Source organism: Drosophila montana, unplaced genomic scaffold (assembly GCF_035044405.1).
Source record: "Drosophila montana isolate Dmon_TW-CO22-7 unplaced genomic scaffold, ASM3504440v1 contig_1688_1, whole genome shotgun sequence".
In the NCBI taxonomy this organism is placed as follows: Eukaryota; Metazoa; Arthropoda; class Insecta; order Diptera; family Drosophilidae; genus Drosophila; species Drosophila montana.
Window position 1 is genome coordinate 128017 of NW_026996617.1, and position 23937 is coordinate 151953.

The 23937-nt window shown below is 44.9% G+C and overlaps 6 protein-coding genes across 7 annotated transcripts; 4 read left to right on the plus strand and 2 right to left on the minus strand.

The window, feature by feature from the left end:
• Positions 1 to 24: 24 nt before the first annotated feature.
• Positions 25 to 4266, plus strand: LOC135440913 (protein HIRA homolog). Of its 2 annotated transcripts, none has more exons than XM_064700327.1 (5): positions 25 to 202; positions 267 to 1668; positions 2392 to 3327; positions 3404 to 3605; positions 3687 to 4266. In XM_064700327.1, exons 1-5 carry the CDS (start codon positions 166 to 168, stop codon positions 4131 to 4133), a joined length of 3024 nt encoding a protein of 1007 aa, XP_064556397.1. In that variant the 5' UTR covers positions 25 to 165; the 3' UTR covers positions 4134 to 4266. The 2 variants fall into 2 exon arrangements, with proteins under 2 accessions (XP_064556397.1, XP_064556398.1); XM_064700328.1 differs by having other exon boundaries at positions 2395 to 3327.
• Positions 4267 to 6616: 2350 nt separating this feature from the next.
• NELF-B (negative elongation factor B) lies at positions 6617 to 10437 on the minus strand. The gene is made up of 2 exons (XM_064700331.1): positions 10227 to 10437; positions 6617 to 10084 (listed from the first exon to the last, which is right to left on the minus strand). The coding sequence occupies exons 1-2, from the start codon at positions 10344 to 10346 to the stop codon at positions 8288 to 8290; spliced, it is 1917 nt and encodes a 638-aa protein (XP_064556401.1). The 5' UTR covers positions 10347 to 10437; the 3' UTR covers positions 6617 to 8287.
• A 441-nt stretch (positions 10438 to 10878) lies between these two features.
• LOC135440916 (dendritic arbor reduction protein 1) lies at positions 10879 to 13263 on the plus strand. The gene is made up of 2 exons (XM_064700332.1): positions 10879 to 11456; positions 11528 to 13263. The coding sequence occupies exons 1-2, from the start codon at positions 11285 to 11287 to the stop codon at positions 13144 to 13146; spliced, it is 1791 nt and encodes a 596-aa protein (XP_064556402.1). The 5' UTR covers positions 10879 to 11284; the 3' UTR covers positions 13147 to 13263.
• Positions 13264 to 14425: 1162 nt separating this feature from the next.
• Pdp (pyruvate dehydrogenase [acetyl-transferring]-phosphatase 1-like protein, mitochondrial) lies at positions 14426 to 17197 on the minus strand. Its single transcript, XM_064700290.1, has 4 exons — positions 16773 to 17197; positions 16191 to 16692; positions 15130 to 15697; positions 14426 to 15058 (listed from the first exon to the last, which is right to left on the minus strand). Exons 1-4 carry the CDS (start codon positions 16884 to 16886, stop codon positions 14809 to 14811), a joined length of 1434 nt encoding a protein of 477 aa, XP_064556360.1. The 5' UTR covers positions 16887 to 17197; the 3' UTR covers positions 14426 to 14808.
• Positions 17198 to 17525: 328 nt separating this feature from the next.
• Positions 17526 to 18887, plus strand: Rab39. Its single transcript, XM_064700291.1, has 2 exons — positions 17526 to 17948; positions 18311 to 18887. The coding sequence occupies exons 1-2, from the start codon at positions 17841 to 17843 to the stop codon at positions 18857 to 18859; spliced, it is 657 nt and encodes a 218-aa protein (XP_064556361.1). The 5' UTR covers positions 17526 to 17840; the 3' UTR covers positions 18860 to 18887.
• Positions 18888 to 19860: 973 nt separating this feature from the next.
• On the plus strand, positions 19861 to 23685 carry Tom40 (Translocase of outer membrane 40). Its single transcript, XM_064700310.1, has 4 exons — positions 19861 to 20204; positions 20778 to 21040; positions 21095 to 21512; positions 22474 to 23685. The coding sequence occupies exons 1-4, from the start codon at positions 19994 to 19996 to the stop codon at positions 22611 to 22613; spliced, it is 1032 nt and encodes a 343-aa protein (XP_064556380.1). The 5' UTR covers positions 19861 to 19993; the 3' UTR covers positions 22614 to 23685.
• The last annotated feature ends 252 nt before the right edge of the window (positions 23686 to 23937 follow it).

Consider the following 23937-nt stretch of genomic DNA (forward strand, 5'->3'; position numbering starts at 1 on the left):
GCATATATATCGATACTCTTGTAGCTCATGGATTGGCCTAGCGCATGAATCAATCTACTCGATACATGTCGTTATGTTATTTACATCCCTATTTGCCGGCAAATATAATACCGAGCGGCAATTGGAACCGCGGTTATTTACAAACAACTGACAGCAGCCGCATTAATGAGGCTCGTGAAGCCGGGTTGGGTGCACCATGATGGTAAGCCGCAGCCGCCCAGCAGCCAGTTTGTGTGTTAATCCGGAAATTTGATTTGTTTACACAGAAAAACCCATCTTCTCGGTGGACGTGCACCAGGATTGTACAAAATTCGCAACTGGCGGTCAGGGCAACGATTCCGGGCGTGTTGTCATTTGGAATCTCAAGCCGGTGCTCTCCGAGAAGGATGAGAACGATGCATCGGTGCCCCGGATGCTCTGCCAAATGGATCAGCATTTGGCGTGCGTGAACTGTGTGCGCTGGTCGCAGAATGGACAGCTGCTGGCCTCCGGCTCGGATGACAAACTGATCATGATATGGCGGAAGGCACAGGGACCCAGCGGCGTCTTTGGCACCGGCGGCATGCAACAGAATCACGAGTCGTGGAAATGTATACACACGCTGCGCGGCCATGATGGCGATGTTTTGGATCTGGCCTGGTCGCCCAATGATCTCTTCCTGGCCAGCTGCAGCATAGACAACACCATCATTGTGTGGGATGCACGTGCGCTGCCCAACATGCTGCAGACCCTGAAGGGACACACGGGCCTGGTGAAGGGCGTTGCCTGGGATCCGGTGGGCAAATTCTTGGCCTCCCAATCGGATGATCGCAGCATCAAGATTTGGCGCACCATGGACTGGTCGTGCGGCACAACGATAACGGAACCGTTTCAGGAATGCGGCGGCACCACGCACATATTGCGCCTCTCCTGGTCACCCGATGGCCAATATCTGGTCTCGGCGCACGCCATGAACGGCGGCGGGCCCACCGCCCAGATTGTTGAGCGCGAGGGCTGGAAGTGTGACAAGGATTTCGTTGGGCATCGCAAAGCGGTTACCTGCGTGCGCTTCCACAACTCCATACTGACGCGCCACATGGCCGGCGACAGTCCCAGCAAACCGATGCAGTACTGTGTGCTGGCCGTGGGCTCACGGGATCGCTCGCTATCGGTGTGGATGACGGCGCTGCAGCGTCCCATGATTGTCATACACGAGCTGTTCAATGACAGCGTCCTGGACATGTCCTGGGGCCCGCAGCAATGCCTGCTGATGGCCTGCAGCGGCGATGGCACCATCGCCTGCCTGCAGTTCAACGAGGAGGAGCTCGGCTCGCGCGTCTCCGAGCTGGAAAAGAAGGCGATTTTCAAGCGCAAATACGGCGGCTGCTTCGAGGACAATCTGGCCGTCAAACAGCAGCAGCAGCAGGCGCGCTGCCTGCCCGAACCCTCCAGCCATGCGCTGCCCAATGCGGCCATGGAACGCCGCCTGCCCGTCCAGCAGTCGCAGGCGGGCGCCGCTTCGCCGGCTCGCGCCATCAGCAAACAGACAGAGACGCGCACCAAGGACGGCAAGCGACGGATTACGCCCATGTTCATACCGCTCAACGAGATGTCCGAGCCCAGCTCCGGCATTGCCAGCACCAGCATCGCCAGCAGCGTCAACAGCAACTCCGTCAATCACAACAACAGGTGGGTTGTGCTTAAATATTTAGTTAACTCATTATCTGCAGGTGGTTGGAGAGGAAGGCATAAATGACTAAAAGCGACTTGAAGAGCTTGAAGGCAGAATGAAGAAGGCATCTCTTAAGAACTTGACTTGGAGCAAGTGCATCCCAATTAGGCAGACGCTTCCTATGATCTAGTTGGGGTCTGAACCTGACAGAAACCCTCAGTAGAGCCTTGGATTAGCTCAAGTTCTTTGCTTAGACCAGCTGCATTGGTCAATCAAAGGATTATTTCCTGCAAGGACTTCAAAAATATCGCCAGACCAGGAATCGCGATGACGGGGAGCAGCTGGAGCGGCACAACTGGCTACAGTTGATGCCTCCTCGCATCGACAGGGCCATGCCAGCTGACAGAGATTAGTCGGTTCGATTGAGTATCCTAGTTTGCTGCAACTCAAACATGTTGCCTGGCTCGGGCAGCTCGAACTCGAACATGTTGCCTGGCTCGAGCAGGTCGACTTACGTTTGCATTGCTCGATTGAGTATCCGAGTTTGCTGCAACTCGAACATGTTGCCTGGCTCGAAGCAGGTCGAACTCGAACATGTTGTTGTTTAGTTTCGATTGAGGATCCGAGTTCGAAGCGAGTGATTTCACCGCTGCAGGGCGACTTTCGCTACTTTCCCAGTTACTTACTCCATTCAAGCACTTGACCACTTTGACTCACACATTTTCTACCCCCCACAGCAGCAGCAGCAGCAACAACAACAACAGCAACAGCAACCACATCGGGAGCACAATAGGAACGACAGCAGCAGCAGCAGCAACAACAACAACAACAGATGCACATCCGATTGGGGGCGTGGAGCCACTCATGCCGGAGCCGCTATTCTCGCGTGCGGATCAAGTGGGTCGATTGATGCTGCCGCCGGCGCCGGCGGCAACGGCTGCGATAGCGCCGCGTCGCAGCTCGATGCAGTTGCTCTGCGATCTGAACAGCAGCAATACGCTCGGTCCCAAGCTGCAAATAACGGCGAATAGTAAATGTGAATTTACGAAATCCTCACAAGACTATCGCATCCACGTCCAGAACGGGCATCTGAAGACGGGCTACGGCATGGTCGCCAAGGTGACCGCCCAGCTGAGCCGGGAACAGCTGTGGGAAATGTATGTCGGCTCGCCGGTGATCAATGTGAATCTGTGCAGCAAATATGTGATGCTCTGCTCCCTTGACGGCAGCATGCGTCTGCTGGCCATGCAGACGGGCTGTCCGATCTTTCCGGCCATTTCGCTGAATAGCGCCGCGGTGCACTGCGCCTTCAGTCCGGACAATCAGCTGGTGGGCGTGCTGACCGAATGCGGCCTGCTGCGGATTTGGCACATAACCAAGCGACGCATCCGGCTGGCTACGAATTGCCTGGAGCTGCTCAACAAGCACGGCATGGCCCTGCAGTTTGCCATTACGGATCAGGGCATGCCGCTAATTGGATTTCCCAGCGGCAATTCATATTCGTATTCAACGAACCTGAAGTCCTGGCTGGTTTTGGCCACCGGCGATGCCATCATGTTCAATGGCATTCGCGGCTCGCTGCCGCGCGATCTCGAGCATGTGAATCGCAAATTCCCGCTGCTCAGCATGCAGGCCAGCACACAGAACTACCTCAGTCTGCGCGGCGCCGTCGAGATGTGAGTGACAATTTTCTAATTCCAATTTGTGCTCCAACTAATCTAGCTACGTCCCGTCTTCTTCATTTGGCTTTAGCGATCCGGAGAGCTGGCAGCAGACGGCCAAGGTGCTCTTCCTGGAGAATCAAATAAAACTGTGCGAGGCTCTCGAGGCATTCGAGGAACTGAAGCATTGGCATGTCATGCTCACCTTCCAACTGGCCACCTACGGCACCGAGAAGCGTTTGCGTCTGTTCCTCGACGGACTCCTCAACAATACGGAGCAGGAGGCAACGCAGGTGAATATATATATATATATATATATAAATGCATGTCAATTGCAACTGCTTCCATTTGACATGATCCCGTCTGTGCCGCAGTCGGCGCCCAAGCACGAGCTGATGCAGTGCGTCCTAGAGTCGCTGAAGCCGCACACGCAATGGGAGCACATCTACAACGAATATCTCGAGCTCTATCAGCTGAACGAGGAGAACTTTGTTGCGGACGCGCCGCCGCCGCAATCCTCATCGGCAATCACCTATCCGCTGCCATCGTCGCCCTGCCCACGCACCCGAGCAGCTGCCGCCGCGGCGGCTGCCATCGAGGCGCTGCTCACAGCGGAGCCATCCTCTCCACCGCCGCCGCCGTCGCCGCCGTCACCGCCGCCGCCACCGCCACCGCCTCCACCGCCACCGCCACCGGCTACGAGCCGCAAAAGCGCCGAGCCGGATGCCTGCGAAACGGAATCCTCATCATGCTCCCAGCCGGCGTCCACCACAACGCCCGAGCCAGCGGCGGCCGTCGACAACGAAACGGACAAGAACTGAGCGTTAGTCCCTGCCCATTCAACCCATTCAACTATCATTATTGTCTCCCGCTGATATTCCACACAGATACTGTCAACTAGTTGTAAGCGTTCCTTGCGAAAGTTTTAAATATATACCAATGTCATAGTCTCTATTTAAGCTGAAAAAAAAAACCCAATTCGCTCAGCCGAGAGGCAGATAATTCATTCAGGCAGATAACTGCCCGAATCAATTAATTTATATATATTCCTAGAGCCAAGTCCTTTTGTCTGTCTGTCTGTCTGTCTGTCTGTCAGCATGTCAACTCAGTTGTCTCTCAGTTGTTTTCCACAATATCATGACTGAACAATAGATTGTTCAGTATGTAAAACCTTGCTGGGCTTAAGCTCTCAAAGGGGTATTATGATTTTCGTATGTTATGTATTTGTCTTTCTTCAGGATTGCCCGGATCGAAGCACTATATCATATAGCTTTTGTTTACCTACAATAACTTACTAAGTTTATATTATATTATACTATTGTATTTATTATTTTGCCATGAAATGTTGCGTCTTTGGAATTGGCCGGATCGAATCACTATATATCTTTATATCTATATAGGAAGCATTAGTTGAAGAATAGGTTATTGTATGTAAAACCTTTCTGGTTTTATAGCCTTAAAGTGCTTTTATAATATTGCCCACGAAATGTGTCCGTCTTTCTTCAGGATTGCCCGGATCGAAGCACTATATCATATAGCTCTCATATGAATAATCACATTTAGTTGTTCAAGCAAACTTTTTACTTAAACCAAAACTTATCCAAATCGCAACACTTGAACATCTAGTTCTATAGGATTAGGCGAAGAATAAGTTTTAGCTTGGAGAACTTTTTTTTTTTTTAGGTTTTTCAAGCCATAACCATTGTGTATAAGGGTATTTAATCTTTTCGTATACCCTGTACCCATTACAAATGGGTAAAAAGGGTATAATGTATTTGTGCAAATTTATGTAACAGGCAGAAGGAAGCATCTCTGAGCCCATAAAGTATATATATTCTCGATCTAGCCATGACCGTCTGTCTGTCCGTCCGTCCGTCCGTCCGTATGAACGCAAGGATCTCGTAACCTATAAGAGCTAGAGACTTGAAATTTTGGCTGTAGGTCCTCCTAGTGCCCGCGCAGATCGAGTTTGGTTCCGATATTCGATAACTTGCCCCGTTTCCAAGTAATCGATAAAAATCGATATCGAAATCCTGTTTTTTGAGCAATTTCGGCCAATAATATGAGCTAGAGTCACCAAACTTGACATGTAGCTTCTGGAATAGTATATATATATCAAGTATCTTTCATTTTATAGCTATCGCCCGTTGGAAGAAAAGGGTTCAGGGTATTCCCTAGTCGGGAGCGCCCGACTAGAACCTCTTGTTTTCCTTTATATTTGATCTTGGTAATAGTTTGCTTGCTGGAAAACCCAAAATGGCTATGCTTCACTTTGTTAACGTTTTGTATTAGCCAATATCTAATTTCAGCACTGGAATACTTTTATTTCAGCCTTAAGATATAAATGGGACGCGATATAGTCTCCGCAAATGGGACAATCTTCGCTAGAAGATCTCTTCAAAAAGTTTTTGATGCCTTTTCGCAAGACATTTTGGCATATTGATTGAGATTGGGAAAATCTGATTATTCACTTAATACAGGCTCAAACTTTGACTTCGTCTTTTTTTTACATTCCTCAAATTACCCAGCTTTGCGCGGTCAGTGTATATTTGTTATCGAACCAATTCGTTGAATCACATTAATTACTTTTGTAGAGCTTTTCAGTCGAACTTCAAGTTTACAAAAAAGATTTGGCATTTTTGCTTTATAGAAGAATTTATCAAAAATTTGACCCAAACAAATGTTCACATAGATTTTGGATCCAATAAGAGCAAAAAATTAAAACAATTTTTCAAAAAATTTTCGAATTTACCTTCAGAATTTTCCAAAAATTGCGTCTATTTAAAGCACAAATGACAGCTACTAAAAAAGAAAAGGAAGCTCTGCCCGTCAATCATCAATCAGTCAATCAATCGTGAGGAGAAACACTTTTTTTTTTTATAGATAGATAGACACAAAGATTTAATATTATTAAGATAATAGACACTTAAAAAAAATACAATTGTATTGAAGTAAGAATACAAATGCATTTAAAATGTAGTTGGACAATATTCCAGGGTATTGTGTAGTGTGTAAGCCTCGAGCTTTTTGCAAATTTTTTATTTGAAAGTAGCTCTTTGTTGAGGTTATGTTTGAGTATCTTATATATATGGACACTTAGGTATTAAAATTTGAGCTCAATTACATAAAATGTGACTTTTAAGTCAGATTCAGATTAGACACGATTCGAATCTGTCGAGCGCCTTTTAGTTGAGCTTAAGGTTTACTTTAGTTGAGGTTATGTTATAGCTTATCTCATAGTTGAGCTTGAGTTCTTCAAATAGGAATACTTTTTGAACTATATAATAGACTGTGCAAAAATCTGTAGATTTTTCTTCATTTTCATTATGCGGAAATTGTCGTTGTAAAATGGAATTATTATTTTTGTAATCTCGTTTTTTTTTTGTTTTTTTATCACTTGAGCAACTCGCTTTTGGACTAGAAAAATTCGTCTTAAAATACTATTCTAAAATCGGACCTTGAGATAGATAAAACAAAAAATAAAATTGAATTTTTCTTTGGTTTTAAAAACGTACGAATATCACGCGCGTAGCCCCTGAAAAATGTCGGCTTATAGTTCGATATATAATTGTATATATAGACATTGAGTTGATTAATTATATAGATATGCGTATGTTGTATATAGACATACAGTTGATTATATATATATGTATATATATAGACATCGATAGGTTCCATAGTTGGATATACATATATATATACTATATATAGACATTGGTAGTTTCTGCATAGACATATAGTTGATTAAATATCTAGACATGGGTTGGTTCTATATAGACACATAGTTGGTTATATTCAGATATTTATATGCTGGCTATATATGTCTACTCATATAGTTGATTATATATCTAGACATGGGTTGGTTCTATATAGACACATAGTTGGTTATATTCAGATATTTATATGCTGGCTATATATGTCTACTCATATAGTTGATTAAATATCTAGACATAGGTTGGTTCTATATAGACACATAGTTGGTTATATCTAGACATTGATAGACTTTATATCTGAATACATGTAACCTTTTTGGTACATTCTTATTTGGACACAAATTGTTGATTATCTATAGACATAGATAAGCTCTATTACTGGATGTATATATGCCTAATTAATATGCTCTACGCTCTAAGACAAAGTTTATGTTTAGACATATAGACATATTGTTGATTATCTATAGACATCGATAAGCTCTATTACTGGATGTATATATGCCTAATTAATATGCTCTACAGAGATATATATAGTTTATAATTAGACAAATTGTTGATTATCTATAGACATCAAGTTTCTATTACTGGATGTATATGCTTATTATGGTTCTACATAGACATAGGTAGAATCTATTTAGACAAATTGTTGATTATCTATAGACATTTATACGCCTAATTGCTGGATGTATATATGCCTAATTGATAGGCTCTACATTGTCATATATAGTTTAGATTAAGACATTTAGACAACTTGTTGATTATCTATAGACAATAAGTTTCTATTGCTGGATGTATATATGCCCAATTGGTAGGCTCTACGTAGACATATAGTTGGTTATATATATATATCGACTCTACATAGACACATAGTTGGTTATATATGTATATATATCGACTCTGTATAGACAAATTATGGACTATCTTCAGACATCGATAGGCTCTTTGACTGGATATTTATGTCTTGATACACACATATTTGGTTAATATATCGACATTGGTGGGCTTTAGATAGACATAGATTAACTTTTATATGTAGACATTGGTAGGCTCTATATAGAGACATATAAATATATCATATAAATATAAATATGGATAAGAAGTCTAGCTATTTACAAAGCTTAATATGTGCTTAAGATACGCGCGTATAAAAAAAAGCTTACATATAGATACTAATGCGAGCAATATACTGTAGTTAATTCTGGTGTTTATCCAAGAGGTGCAGCTGTTGCGTTATCAGCCGCTGCCGCTGCCTCGGCCTCGGGCTATTGGGGGCTATAGTGTGGACCTGGCGCGGGCACGCCCTTTATGGTTGCTTCAAAGTCCGCCGCCGGCTGTGGCAGCGGCTGTGGTGGCGGCGGCGGCGGCGGCGGAGTCGCTGTCACCGTAGCCGTAGCCGTAGCTGTCGTTGCCGTCGTTGCAGCCTCAACAACGGGCGTCTCTGGTGTCGGCTGCGATGGTGGTGGCGGTGGTGGTGGTGGCGGTGGCAGCAGCGGCGGCGGCGGGCCTGCGCCAATGCGCTCCTGGAGCGTCTCGTAGAGCTTGTGAATGTGCTCATTGTGCGCCGTTGTTGGCTGCATGGCCTTCATCAGCGTGCCGAGGCGGCCGGCGGGCAGCCTGTTGTGGACATACCAGAGCAGCTTCAGCATGTGCCGCGAGGTGACATTCTCGCGTTGCAGTCCGGCGAAAATGAACTCATCGAAGAGCGTGGTGCAAAAGTCTTCGGTGGCAAACTCATCGGTCATCGGTATCAGCAGGGCGATCAGCGAGTGCAAGAAGGGATCCTCGTAGGCGCGATCGTCCTTGCAAACGGAGAGTATGCCCAAAGCGCGCAGCACGCCGACGCGATCCTTGGCGCGGGCCGTATGCAGCGTATAGTACATGGTCAAAATGCTGGCCACCGCGCTCTCCTGTATGTAGGCCTCGACGGCATCTGGGGCCGGCCCTGAATGCTCGATGGTGGTCAGCGCCGATTCGCGCTCATCGGGCGGCAGCTTGGCGTGCAGGCTGCGGCACTGATCGTCCACCATGAGCGACATGAGGGCTGGCAGAAATTTTGTGACCACCTGGCCATCCAGCTTGGGCTCCTTGAAGTCCTGCGAATCGATCATCACCCAGGCGCTCAAGCCCAGCGCCAGCATGCGCAGCAACAATATCAATATCTGATTATCCCTGGCCATGCCCTCGTTGTTGATCAGATACTGCAGTATCTTGATGGCCGAGCTGGCCAAAAAGTTGATGGCGTACGGATCGCACAGCGTCATGGAGAGATCGCCGAGCACCTGCTCCTGGCCACGCTTGATATTGTCCAGAAATCCTTGAAGTTCACGCGAACGCTTTATATCCACGTTCTTCTCCCGAATGCAGGCATCCAGGCACCAGGTGAACTTGTGGCACGGATCTATCGATATGATCTCCTGCACCTCCAGATCATGGAGGGCCATCAGCAGCTCGGCGCGCAGCGTGCAATAGTGGACGTTGCGTGTGCGCAAGAAAAGTGTGCGCAAAAACTGCAAGACCATGTCGTAGAGCTTGACGCTGGTGCCAATCATATTGGCCAGCTTCTGGACAACCTCGCCCTGCCGACGCACCTTTGGCGTGGGCTGAAAGAACAAATTGTTGAGATTCGTGTGATCGAACAGGATATGCTCCTTCTCCCGTATATATTGCGATAGCAGCGGTGAGACCTCATCGCCAAACAGCGATTGGTTGTCGCGCCAGATCTGGCGCTTCACCTCCGTGTCCGTGTCCGCATAGAGTTCGCGATCGCGGACCAGAATCCGCAGATATTTGTCATCAATGTGCTGGGTGTTCCGCAATATAGCCATGACGACGGGACGCAATGACTTGACGCGCACAACCGGAAAGCTCTTGACCAGCAGCTCCTTTAGCTTCTTTTCGCGTTCGCGCGGCTCCTTCTGGCCGAGCTCGTTGATGTGCGCGATTAGCTTGTCGCGCAGCTCCTCCATAAGGGATGTATGAAAATCCAGACGGCGGACGCCATGCAAATCCAACAGCGGCAGCATGGGACGCAGCGAGGGCAGCAGCACGCCATTCTCCAACTGGACACATGGTTAAACATATATGTTTCTTACAATTAGCAAAAAAAAAAAGAAAAAGAAAACAGGAAAACCAAAGGAAAAAAAAGGGGACAAAAAAAAAGGGGAAAAAAAACACCCACACAAATTTCGCGCTTAAACATACCTGAAAACTTTCGATGGCTTTAAGCGGATCTGTGCAGGAGGTTAGTGCCTCACGCAGAAACGCTTGACCAGGTATGTTGACATCCTCTAAGCCGGTGCCATTTTTTGTGGGCGTACTCATTTTCAGTCAACAATTATGGATTTTTTCGTGGTCTCCAACACGAAAATTTTTGCCTGTCGCGAAGGCCAATCAATGCACAAGTATCGTTTAATTAGAGATCACAAAGCAAACGAGCACACCGATATATCGATGTCTGTTACCCGATGTCCGCTTGGCGTTTGCCCACAACTATCGATAATTCTTAAATGCTAGCTTACATCCGTTTGTATACATTTCTGTGACTGGTTAGCATTATTATTAATTATGATTTCTATGTTTTGCATTTATGTAGTTTAATTAAAAACATAATAATTAATATTCGCGCCTTTACATATTTGATGCGCAATTTCTGGCTGCATCGATATTTTTCTATTACGATATATCGCTGCATGGGTGCCTTTGGCCGATGTTAAACATCGGTGCTAATTTCCAGACTAACATAACTATCGTTGATAGTGCTCCTCACGAAACGATAGCATTGAGTGCATTAATTGGTGTTCGTGCCTATCGCTGGTAAAATTCCACTGCAGCCATCTGGCAACGTCACGCAGCTTCTGTGGTGCCCAGCATACACAAACACAGTACGGCAACGCTAGTAGCCCAAAAATTTCTATCTAAATTGTTTTTCCTGCGTAATTGAACATGGCCAATTCGTGGCTACCAAAAGCGCTGTGTGGCAAACGTGTGTGCATTAAATGAAATTTTGTGTGCATTTTTGGCTGGCCTGAGCACACGCAAACTTATTGCATGCCAGACCATTTTAACAAACTTGGAACAGCGAAAACTGACACCAAACTGCGGCCGAGGTGAACAATAAACGCAACAAAAAAAAAAAAAAAACCCAATCGCAATCGCGGCCAGGCGCAAAGCGCGTAAACAATAACAACGCCAGCTGTCAGCTAAATAATAGACACAACAGCAACAAGCTAACAAAACACACACACACGCACACACACACCATGTCGGAGCGCAAGCGTTATCACAAGGACAATGCGCCCACGGATGACATTATCACTCTTATCAATTTGGTGCGCCAGAATCCGGCGCTATATAACTACAAGTTGCAGCCGAACCAAAGGCGACGCCCGGACATACTCAGCGGCTGGCAGGAGGTCTCCCAGCAAATGGGCAGTGAGTAAAAAATCCCCTGATAAATAAATATAATCACATTTAACTTAACCCGCTTCCCCGCCCCCTTTCAGACAAGTACAGCGTGCAGGAGGTGCGACGCAAGTGGAAGAATCTGCGGGACACATATCATCAATACCGTCGACGCTCGCCCAAATGCATTGAGGGACGCCTGTCGAAGTGGCGATATGCCAAGCAGCTGGACTTCTTGTCGAAGGTCTATCAGCCGAAGCTGAAGGCGCATCGCAATGCGATGGCCGCTTTGGTACAGATCAAAAAGCAGCCGGAGGAGGATGACGATGTCGATGATGATGATGATGATGTTGTCAATGGCATACAGCATGATCACGATGTCGATCATGATATTATCGATGAAGATGGGCACTCGAACGCAACGGCCATGTCCTCCTCGCATCATGCCAGCTCACAAATAACGCTGGTCGATGAGACCGAAACATTCATATTGACCGCCTATGAGGAGAGCGTGGCTGATGATACGGTGCACACGCATCATCAGCATGCACATCATGGCCAGCAGCAGCAGCATCATCATCATCCTCATCATCACCATCATCATCAGCAGCAGCAGCATCAGCAGCAGCACCATCATCATCATCACCATCAGACGCAGCATGACGGCAGCATTTCCAGCATTGAATTGTCACAAATCACCCAGGACGACGACGACGACGACGTTGTCGACGATGGGCTGGACGACGATGATGATGAGGTCGTTGATCATGATGGCCAGGTGGTCGATATTGTTAAGCATGAACTGGACGAGGATGGCGTCGCCAACGGCACCGAGGTCGACTACGAGGAGGTTTGCCTCTACGAAGAGGCCAGCGGTCCGCACTGCGAACTGGGCGTCGATGGCAGCAGCGATGTAACCGATAGCAAGGGCTTCCATTACATTGATGCCGATGGCTTTTGCATTGAGGATATCGAAACGGAGCCCGAGCCGCGCAACACCGTTGCCGTGCCGCTGCGTGCCACACACCATGCCCAGCATCCGCATGCCCAGCATGCAACGCATCATTTTACCAGCGCAGCGACCGTCAGCAGCGCCACGGCCACGGCCACCAACAGCGTGCTATCGGGCAATGGCGGCGTCATCACAGCGGACGCCAAGCTGAAGAATCTCACGCTGGTCACCACGACGGCATCAGCGAGCAGCCAGCGCTGCCAAGATCCAGCTGCTGCCGGCGGCGGCGGCAACGGCAGCCAGCAGCAAATAGCGCTCGTCGATGTGACCGAGGCGACCAGCACCAGTGTCACCATATCGAGCACGCCGGCGGCTCCGTTAAATGCGGCAACGGTGAGCACCACGTTGCCAGCGGCAGCGGCAGCGGTGCCGGCGACAGCCACATTGTGCAATACTTCCACAAATACGCCGTACAATAGTGCTGCGACGGCGACAACTATTTTGCAGCTGCCGGCATTGAGCTGTGGCAATGGGAACGGCAACGGCGCCTCTTCTATCAGTGTCGCCTCGAGCAGCACGCTGATCAAGGACGATGAACAGCAACAGTTGGCGCAGGCGCTGATCAAGCGCGATGAGCTCGATTTGTTCTTTGATTTTCTCAAAAAGAAAATGCAATACTTTAGCAAGACGCAAATCACGCACATCCAAATGGAATTTCTCAATTGTGTCAGCCGGCAGGAGGTGGCCGACCAGGATGCCAAGGATTAGCTCCATAAGCCCAATTCTTTCATTTCAATCTATGTAGATTTGTAGCATAATATCCATAAAAAAACAAAAAACGATAAAAAAAAACAAAAAACAAATGGAAAACAGAAAAAAAGGAAAGCACCTGCACCTGCACCTGCCCGTGACCCTGCCCAGTTCTAGTTTCTTCTTCGCTTTCTTTTTTGTAAGTGTTTGTCTGTAGCTTTAGCCTCGCTTTAACCTGCATTCATATAGTATATACATATATATATATATATATATATATCCCTATATGCGTGTATACCTGTATATCCGTATGTTATGTTTTAACGTAAACCCCACAAAAATAAAAAAGAAAAAAACAAAAAATACAAATACCTAAACATAAACAATTAGCATGTACGGCCTTCAAGTGTAATGAATATAATTGTAAAATAAACTAATCAATTCTCGAAACAAACTGTTCAAATTGTAAACAAAAAACAAACAACATAAAAAAAAAAAACGCAATATTCATTTACCTTCCAACCGATCCAATTGCACGCGTGCGAGCCAAGCGGCAGCATCTCTCCTTCTCGCTCGCTCTCTCTCTCTCTCTCATAAGCCGTTAACTCGTCGCCTAACAGCGCGCACATCTGTTGATAACAGCGCGCCACTGTTGAATAACATGCGACATAACATGCGACTTAAAGGTTAGATAAAGACGACTTTAATATATATACATACATATATTCCTGATCAGCTTGAACAAACGTAGTTATAGACATGTCTGTCTGTTTGTTTCCATGCAAAATAGGTATTGTCCTGATCCGTTAAGAACAAATGTCCCGACAGACCGGAAAGAGCCATTATATCATCTGTCAAAGGTCAAAGGAATGGCCAGGAAATAGATTCTCATGCTTTATAGAGAGAATCGTTTGAATAATCAGTTTTTCGCATAGAATTATACGACATCCTCATTTTTTTTAAAAACATTGACAAAAAGCATATAAAATTTGAACTACAAATTATTTGAAATACCAACAATTTTTCTTTTAATTTACGTATGATTTAAGAATCCGAAACATTTTGAGGAATTCCAACTTTTTGGTTTTCTAACAATCTAAGACTAACATATATTTTTTTATTCAAGTACAACCGACTGCGCAATGCTCTGTAAATGTGACCCATTAAAATGACAAAATTAACATAACTTTGTAAAAAAAACGTAGCGATTTTCTAGTTAAACAACTTTGCTGCATCCAAAATTGTACTTATGGTAAATATCACTAAGTCAATTTGTAGGTGTTCAGTTTGAGACTAGTTTGTTATAGATTATCTTTGATATTTATTTGCGTTTAGCCTGCGATTGGCTCTCGTCCCGGCGCAGGATTAGCAGTTAACAACAACAACAAGAAGAACAACAACAACAACAACAATTGAGGGTTGGATGTGGTTGGAGGTTGAAGATTGTAAAAATTTGTAAACAAAACTTAAACGAAACAACTTAGGCTAGAGATTAGCGCTGGCCAATAAATACACAGACAACAGACATATATGCATACATAAATACATATATATACATATATATATATCTATATAGATCGCACTGTGTCCCGGTAGTCTGAAGGTTGGTTCAGGCATGTGGACTGACTCGACTTGGCCCTATCAACAACATCAACAACTGATGCACATTTTGGACGCAGATCACGCTGCCGGCGGCTCGGTCGGTTTGGGCAGAGGCAGTGTTTCACCCTTGAGCCGCGCAATAAACTCCGAGTTGAAGTAGATGACGGTGATGGTGATATCGTCCCGGTACAGGCGCACCACATCCTGCGGCAGCGACAAATAATACGAGATCTTCGAGTGCTCAATGCCATAGTCTGTGGCGCCCAGAGCATGGCGTATCAGATGCGTGGCCGCGTTCTGATCGATCGGCTTGCGTGTGAGACCCGCTCTGCAAAATATGCAAAATACGTCGGATTAAGACTGATTTCTCTTGAGGTTAACTCATATTTTGGCACCTACTTGCGCTCGGCTAGCCGCTCGGAGATTTGCTGCAGCGTTACATTGCCGGGCGGCAGGCGCATCGGCTCCATCGTTTTTTTCGAGTTAATGTGCTCGCCCACAAGGCTGACAACCTCGCTGGGCGTTAGGAAATCCCAGAGGCCGTCGCTGGCAATGACTAGAAACTTATCGTTCGCGCACAGCTCGTGCTGCTGCACATCGGGCCGGGCGGTCAGGTACGGTGGCGTATAATAATTTGGCGGCAACACCTGCTCCCCAAACATGGGCACCACCTTCTGCTGCAGCGTCTCCACCGGCCATTTGTAGCGATAGTCGCCGAAGGCGCGCAACGGCGCCAGCTGGCTGAGCAGCCGGCCATTTCGTATTACCGTTTCGCGCTCCTCGCGCGGATGCTCGCCGAGAATACGGCTCACCTCCTGCATATTATCCACATTGTGTTCGATGTTCAGCTTTTTGGGATGCCATTGATTCGTCTGCGGATCCAGTACGCCCAGCACGGCGCCACAATCCCCAGTGCTGGCCACATGCAGCTGCAGTCCCTCCAAGTGCACCAAACAGGCGACGGCGCCTGTCAGCGGGAAGAACATGAAAGAACAGAGTTGCAATTAGAGCGTGTCTGACGTTCAAATTTAACAGGCAGTTAAATAATTTTCACATCCTAATGTCAAATTGACTTAACTGCCAGTCAAGTGTACACAGTGAGGAATGAAGGCAACGAATTTGATGTTTTCGTCAATTAAATTAACTGCCAGTTAAGTGCGCATTTATTCAAACATGATTGCAACGCTGTGCAGCTACTTTCAAAAGTATAAAAATGCTGAGTTATTCTAATTATGAACCAATTTTCTCAATTTTTCTGAGTCAAATGCAGCCCTAACTAAATGACATTTTGCCAGGCTCCACTTTAAAGTGCGGATTAACTTTAACTAGAGACTTTCGATATAACATTTTCTACAGATTTGCGCAGCCAACTTAATGCACTTGCTGTTGGTGCTGCCAGATGGTTTAAAAGTATAAATTCCAACTGGGAAAATGAAATGCTTTCAGAATATGTAGCTCACCCGACAGCGCGACGCCCATGGTGCGCGCATCATTGTTGTCCAACGCCTCCTGGGCCAAATCCGCATCCAGCTGGAGAAAAGCGTGCTCCAGCTCGCTGGCCACATCCCGTTGCGGCTCCGCGGCCAAACGCTTGATGTACTGCTGAAAGCTGCGCTCATAGATGGGCCGTATTTCGCTGACAAAGTCGACCTTATCGTTGTGGCACTTGAGAAAGGACTGGCTGTCGGAGCCCTGTTTTAGCTGCTGCTTGAGCACCTGGCGCGGCAGCGTGCCGGCCGAAATGTAGCGCAGGAGTCGTTTGGAGACCACCTGGCCGCAGGCGGCGCCCGCATGGCCATCGAAGACGCCGCAAATAAAGCCGTTGCGGAACAAGAGGCTAGCCTCGGTGCGCGAATCCTCGCAGGGAAAATTGGAGCCGAGCTGATTTGTTTCATAGCTGCGTATGATGCCGTCCAGCGGGAAATTGTAAACAAACTCGTTCTCCTTCAGCGCAATATTCACCTGCAACAACAACAACAACAACACAACAACACAACAACAGTTAGCTGGATCGATACCCGAACAGCTGCATCGATACTTACATCGTAGGGACTTAGTTGGGGCAGTTGGGGTAGCAGCCGCAGGGCATTGAGACTGAAATCACGCACATTGTTGCGCACATAGCCAATGGCGTCGTGCAGCGCAAACCTTAACATCTATATATATATATATGTATATGCGAGTTATTTAGCGGCAGCGCCACAAAATCTTGCGTCTTTTCAATAACCTTCGGCGCACACGCTGGGCTGGTTAGCGTGGCGAATGGACGTTAACAGTTATGCAGTTAACAGTCAACGTTTGGCAATTATTCATGCGCCGTTGCGCGTCTGTTGTAGGTTGTGTATGCGCCTAACTCGTTTGTTGTTGTTGTTCTCTGTCTGTTATTGTACATTTGTGCAGTGCAAAAGTAAAAACAATATAAAAATAAAGCCGAAATAAAACGAACTAATGTCAAAATGTGACAGTTAGTGATGACAATATAATAACGAAACATGCATACGCGAATATCGATACTATCAATAATAATGCAAGTCGACTGTTATAAATGGTTTGTTTATTTGTGGGCAGCAGCGCAATCAGCCGCTTTAAAGGTGATTAGCTCAAATTGCTTATAAAATTCATGGTTTCATGTATTTTCCGAAAAACATTTTAAACTTCCTAAATGTATATGTTAAATCGATGCCAAATTTAAATTTGTAGCGTTGCCACTCTGTACTTGAGTACTAGCATGCGCATTGTACTCGTTTGCCAGCCCTGAAGCCAGCCTACACACACACACACATACAAAAATAGACGTGCGTTAGAAAAAAAAAAAAACAAACACAACTGAGCAGCTGAGTTACTTTAAATTCAATAAACAAAAAGGCTGCAGTTTATTTATACTTTGCTCTTCGCTGAGATTGTGAAAAATAAAATCAGCAGCACTTTGTCCTAAATAATTGAGTGTGCTCTTTGGAAGACAGAAGCGCGTCTAACGAAAAAAAAAAGGACTCGAAGCGAATTTGCGTATTAACGCAAAATAACAACAAACGAGAACGGGGCAAAGGGGCGACGCTCTGAAGCTGTTGGAGAGGGGAAGGGGAGGAGCACTACAACTAAAAACACACACAATGGTTGAGCCTATTTTTGATTATCAATTTCGCTTAATACTCATCGGCGACAGCACAGTGGGCAAAAGTTCGCTGCTCAAATTCTTTACAGATGGAAAATTTGCTGAGGTATGCGTTAAATTGTAATCTCAATATGTGTATCAATTGTGCGCAATAATAACAATTACATAATTAAGTGGCTAAAATGGCGAAAAATTATTAATAAAGACAAAGTCTGTTGTAGCCGCAGCCTCTCTAAGTGTGTGTGAGTGTGTGAGTGTATGTCGTGTGTGTGTGTGTGCGCTCGTTTCTTACTGATAATGCAAGCGCAGCAGCAGCAACAACAACAACAACAGAAAGTGTGGCAACCTTGGACTGCGCGCAAATATTTTTGAATTTGTGCTAAAACCCTTAATTGTTGATACTCTACATATTTTGTGATTTGTTTTTGTTGATAAACCCAATTTTCATTAATATATGCATTTTTGCAGCTATCAGATCCCACAGTGGGCGTTGACTTTTTCGCCCGCCTAATCGAAATGAAGGACGGCAAACAGATCAAACTGCAGCTGTGGGATACGGCCGGGCAGGAGCGTTTCCGTTCAATTACAAAGTCCTACTATCGCAATTCGGTCGGCGTGCTGCTCGTCTACGATATATCGAATCATGCCAGCTTTGAGCATATACCCCTCTGGATGATGGAGGCGCAGCGTCACATCGAGCCGCATCGGCCCGTGTTTGCGTTAGTCGGCTGTAAGCTGGATCTGGTGAATGCGGGCGGGCATCGCGAGGTGTCCACCGAGGAGGCGCAAACATTTGCCAAACAGCATGGCTTGCATTTTGTGGAGACATCGGCGCGCACCGGCGCCAACGTTGAGGAGGCTTTCCGCATGGTCACACAGGAGGTCTATGCCCGCATACGTTCCGGCGAATACAAGGCCGAGGACGGCTGGGATGGCATCAAGTCGGGATTTGCGCGGCCCAATAGTCTGGACTTTAATCTGGTTATGGCTGAGCCCGAAAAATCCTCCTGCTGTTGATTAAATTAAACCGACGGCGTGTGTTTAATTTGATTTGTTTTGTTTCCAAGTTTCCATACATATACATTATATGCAATGTATATATATATTATTATTATTTTTTTTTGTAATCGGAATTTTAATTGATCGTGCACTTTGTTGATCTTTGTCCTCATATTACGTGCATTGATGGCGATTTGTAACATTTTTTTTGTTGACTCGTTTTTAATAGCGCACCAAAAAGAACTAAGAATATAGAAATCAAAATAAGGAAGTGCAAGCGTATTGTACAAATATATATATATATATATGTATTGCAGATATTTTTAGTTTCGTTCTTAAGTTAATCCAAATATTTTAACACAAACATTTGCATCGTTGACGATGACCATTCGGCCGATTAGATGACTCATTTAAGTACAATATGTTATTTGCCTTTTACCCAAAACCAAACTAAATCTAACCGAAAGCGAAAAAACAGCCAAGCGTCATTCACAAAACTCTTTTTCTGATTAAAAACTTTTTCAGCTTTATACGTAGCAGAGATTTGTGCTCTACTAATTAACTTATACAAGAAATACTTATATATATATACACATATAAAAAGCAAGGATGCATATACTTGAACTTGAAATATAAACGTTTTTATTGATTAATCAGCGTTTTAATTGATTAATAACTGTTAAAGGCAGCAAACATTTTAAAGCTGCCGCCTAATGGCGCACAGTCTGGCAACGCGCTTGCCCTGACCAGCTGTATTACAGTGGCAGCTCAGCTGTTAATGCCTGGGCATCGAGTACTTTTTGTTCGGCAGCTGATTTAGCGATTTTTATGCAAAATTTGCAATGTTTTGTAATTATTGAATTAGTTATAAGTTTATAAGCACTCAACGATTTGTTGCTGTCAGGCTGTAGTGAAATTTGAAATTAAAAAACAACATTGGCCGTGTGGCAAGTGCTAAATATCGATGCCAGTTTAGCTATCGATATACATATCACTATCGAGTTTGCTGTCAAAAAAACAGTCTTTTTTTTGTAGTGTGTCTAACACACAGATACTCCAGATTAGCGCGTGCCACTTTTAATTTCGACGGCCACACACAAAAAAAAAAAAATATCACACACACAATAAACTTGTACTGACAAAATAACCAATATGGGTAACGTGCTAGCGGCATCATCCGGCCTCGATACAACGGCGGCGCGCAGCAACAGTGTGGCTGCCAGCCTGGGTTTGCCGGAACCAGCCGCAATTCCAACAGAGCCAACACCATCGGCAGCGACTGCCGCCGATGCCAGCGTTGCGGCCAAGGACCATCAATTGGAAAATCCCGGCACCGTTGAGGAGTTGCATAAAAAATGCAAAGGTATGCAATGTCATTCAGTAAATTCAATACACAATAGCAAATGTTTCGCACTGATGACATAACCTACAACCATGTGAAGGGGGCGGAGGGGGGTCATACTGCGGCCCCTGTACGTGTGCTTGTGAGTGCGTGTGCGTGCGTGCGTGCGTGTGCGTTGGGTTCTGATTATGTATTATCAGTGCATATACAGCGAAAGCTCCCATAAACGGACACACACCTTTGCGGTGTTCGGTTAGATGTCCGCTTATGAGAGACACATGCATTCTGGTACAGTTCAAATACTCTCTTCGAGTTGCACAATTATTAAACAATTAGGAAAAAGTGCAATTATCAATTACAATTTCATAATATTGCGCTAAATATGACAAGCTCGAACTGCAACCAGCCCTTGAGAGCATGGAAGACACCGAGGCTGACGAACTGATACACAGGCAGGAAGCCGGCTCGAAACGTAAACAAACGAAATGCAATTCTTGTTTCTGAGTCGAACTTTCAATCTGTGTGTGGAACTTGCTTCGATATGGATAACCTTTGTGATTCTTCTCTAACCGACTCACCTTTATTCTCACGCAGATGTGCAGGCCATCACGTTCGAGGGCGCCAAGATCATGCTGAACAAGGGCCTGAGCAATCACTTTCAGGTATCGCACACGATCAACATGAGCACCACAGTGCCCAGTGGTTATCGCTTTGGTGCCACCTACGTGGGCACCAAACAGTACAGCCCCACCGAGGCGTTTCCCGTGCTGCTGGGCGACATTGATCCATCGGGCAATCTGAATGCGAATGTCATACATCAGTTCTCATCACGTTTGCGCTGCAAATTCGCCTCCCAGGTAAGTGGCAGCTTTTACTTCCACTTCCATTTGCTAATTGTGCCTCTCTTACAGATTCAGGAGTCCAAAATGATGGCCACACAGCTGAGCACAGACTATCGAGGCAATGATTTTACCGCCTCGATCACGCTGGGCAATCCCAGCATATTTACCAATTCCGGCGTTGTTGTTGGCCAATATCTACAGTCGGTTACGCAGCGCATGGCCCTCGGCGCCGAGGTGGCCTATCAGTATGGCCCCAATGTGCCCGGACGCCAGATTGCGATTGTCTCCGCCCTGGGCCGCTATTCCAATGGCGACTCCATTTGGTCCGGCACCCTCGGACCAAGCGGTCTGCATTTGTGCTACTATCAAAAGGCCAGCGAGCAGCTGCAAATTGGCGTCGAGGTGGAAACAAGTCTTCGCATGCAGGAGTCCGTCGCGACCATAGCCTATCAAATTGATTTGCCCAAGGCGGATTTGGTGTTCAGAGGTTAGCCATTTGAATCTTATAGCTTCCATATCTAAAACTCTTCTCGCTGACAAACTGAAATGCTCTAAGAGCTAGGCAATTTTTACTGTAGTTACGTGGCTCTTGCACATTCCACGCACAATAGCGGAAAATGAGCGGAAAACGTTTTTATTCAAGTCATTGTTTAGATCAGCTTTCAATACATCTTCCAAAAGATCATTGTGACAATTCACGCGAGATGGGTTTCACACGTTTCGCAAATTCCACGCCCCTTGGCTGAAAGATGCGCGGAAAAGTTTCATTTTCAGCTTTAAGCTCACTTAATTGGAAAATAGTGAGAAAATCGTGTGTACGCAACTTTCTTGTTTTCCATTCATTCTAGCTAAACATTTACTCTTCGTATAATTTCTGTTTCTCTTTGACTTAGTTTGTTTATTCGAAAGTTTAAATATCGCTCGAGCGAATTGTAAGCCAAACTTTTTGCACGCAGCGTTTTTGGCAAATTCACGCCAGCTGGCGGAAAATGCGCAAAAACTTGTTGAATGCAAATTGTGTTCTTGTCTAACGAAACTTCTCGTTTTTCTGGTTGTCTTAAGCAAACTTGGCATTTGCGAGTGCTTTTTATTTATATAAGCTAGATCTTATCAATATCGAAGCACTATATCTAGTTATATAAAATATTAGCATATGGTTCTATAAAAGATACGCTTGTAGAATAAGTTTTAATGTGTCAAACATTGATGTTTTACAAAATGTGTGCACCAAACTCTGCAATTGCGAGCTTCACACTTCTCTCAGTTATGTGCAAAGTGTATTTCGAGTTCGGCGTGCTTTTCAAGCGTTGCGAACAGAAATTCATTTGCATAGATCGAAACTTACATAGAATGAAACTGGAGACGCAGACACGAAACAAGGCTAGGTTTTCTTTTTTTGGTAAATTTGATTTGTATGAACATATTATAATATATTCAATTTCTTGCAGGCTCCATCGACTCAAATTGGCACATTTCGGGCGTGCTGGAAAAGCGCCTGCAGCCGCTGCCCTTCTCCTTTGCGCTGAGCGGACGCATGAATCATGTGAAGAATAACTTTAAGCTTGGCTGCGGACTGATGATTGGTTAAGCCTCAACACAACAACAACAACAACAACAACAACAACAACAACAGCACCAGCAACAACAACAACAACAACAACAACAACACATCAAACAGTCGCAGAAACAGAAAAATTCAGAGATACAGATCGTAGACATGGAATTATCAACAAAATCATTATTGTAGTCGTTTATCATACACACACACACACACACATACACCTCATACACACACACACACACACAACTGCAGCAAGCATAGCATATATATATATATATATATACCCATATATATATGCATTTGTTCAATTTGTTTTTATTCCGAATCGATTTTTGATAATTTGACACTCAAAAATGAAATTGCAATGGTCAAAAAATGTGCTAAATTCCAAAAAGAAAACAACAAACAAACAATTCAACAACAACAAACAAGCAACAACAACTGGCAGCAGGCAATTATAGCAAACAAATCAGCAAGTAAATTCCTTTGAACATAAACACGAGCTTGTACACAACGAGGGGAGCATTAGTTGCAGAACACAAGCACCTTGTTAAATGTAAAATACACAATTAGCTGTATTTGGTATTAGTTTACACAATAATAATATAATATAATAACAAACAACATAATAATAATAATAATAAACTAAACAAAAGAAAACGAGAAAAATCGGAGGCAATTCTTTGTTTAAGTCACATTTTAACTGCTGTCTGTACATATATCTATATATATATACACGTATATCTATCATAATATATCATATGTATCATCTAAACTAGATTGCCTGCCCTGCCCCCTCTCTCTCACACACACACACACACACACACATACGCTCATACGGGCGCACGCAGAGAATTCCAAATACCACAAAAGCCAGTTATCATTTTGTACACCTAAGTTGTTTTCCTAAAAAGCCATATTTTGAACGCATTTCATGTTGTAACATTTTACCCAGTGCAGCAGCGCTCAAGTGACGAGTAGAGCTACCGACGAGTAGCTACCAACTTCAGCGAGTAAATTAAAAATGTGTTGAAAAGCGGGCTTTAAAAAAATATATCTATTTAAAAGCAAAATAAAATTAAACCCCCAACTGCTTTAAGTTTATAATTTGTCAAGTAAAACGAGTAAAGCTTCCAATAAGCTGCTCTGCCAGCACTTAGTCACTCGCTGGAAAAAATGTGTAACAAAAATATGTTGAAACTTATTTAAAAAAAAACTGAAAATATAATCCAAAAGCTTTAAGTATATATTTTTTAAAGTAACGAGTAACGTTTCCGAGGAACAGCTCTAAAAATGCTTAAAACTACTCGCTCGAAAAAAATGTGTTAAAAATGGGCTAAAAAATGTGTTG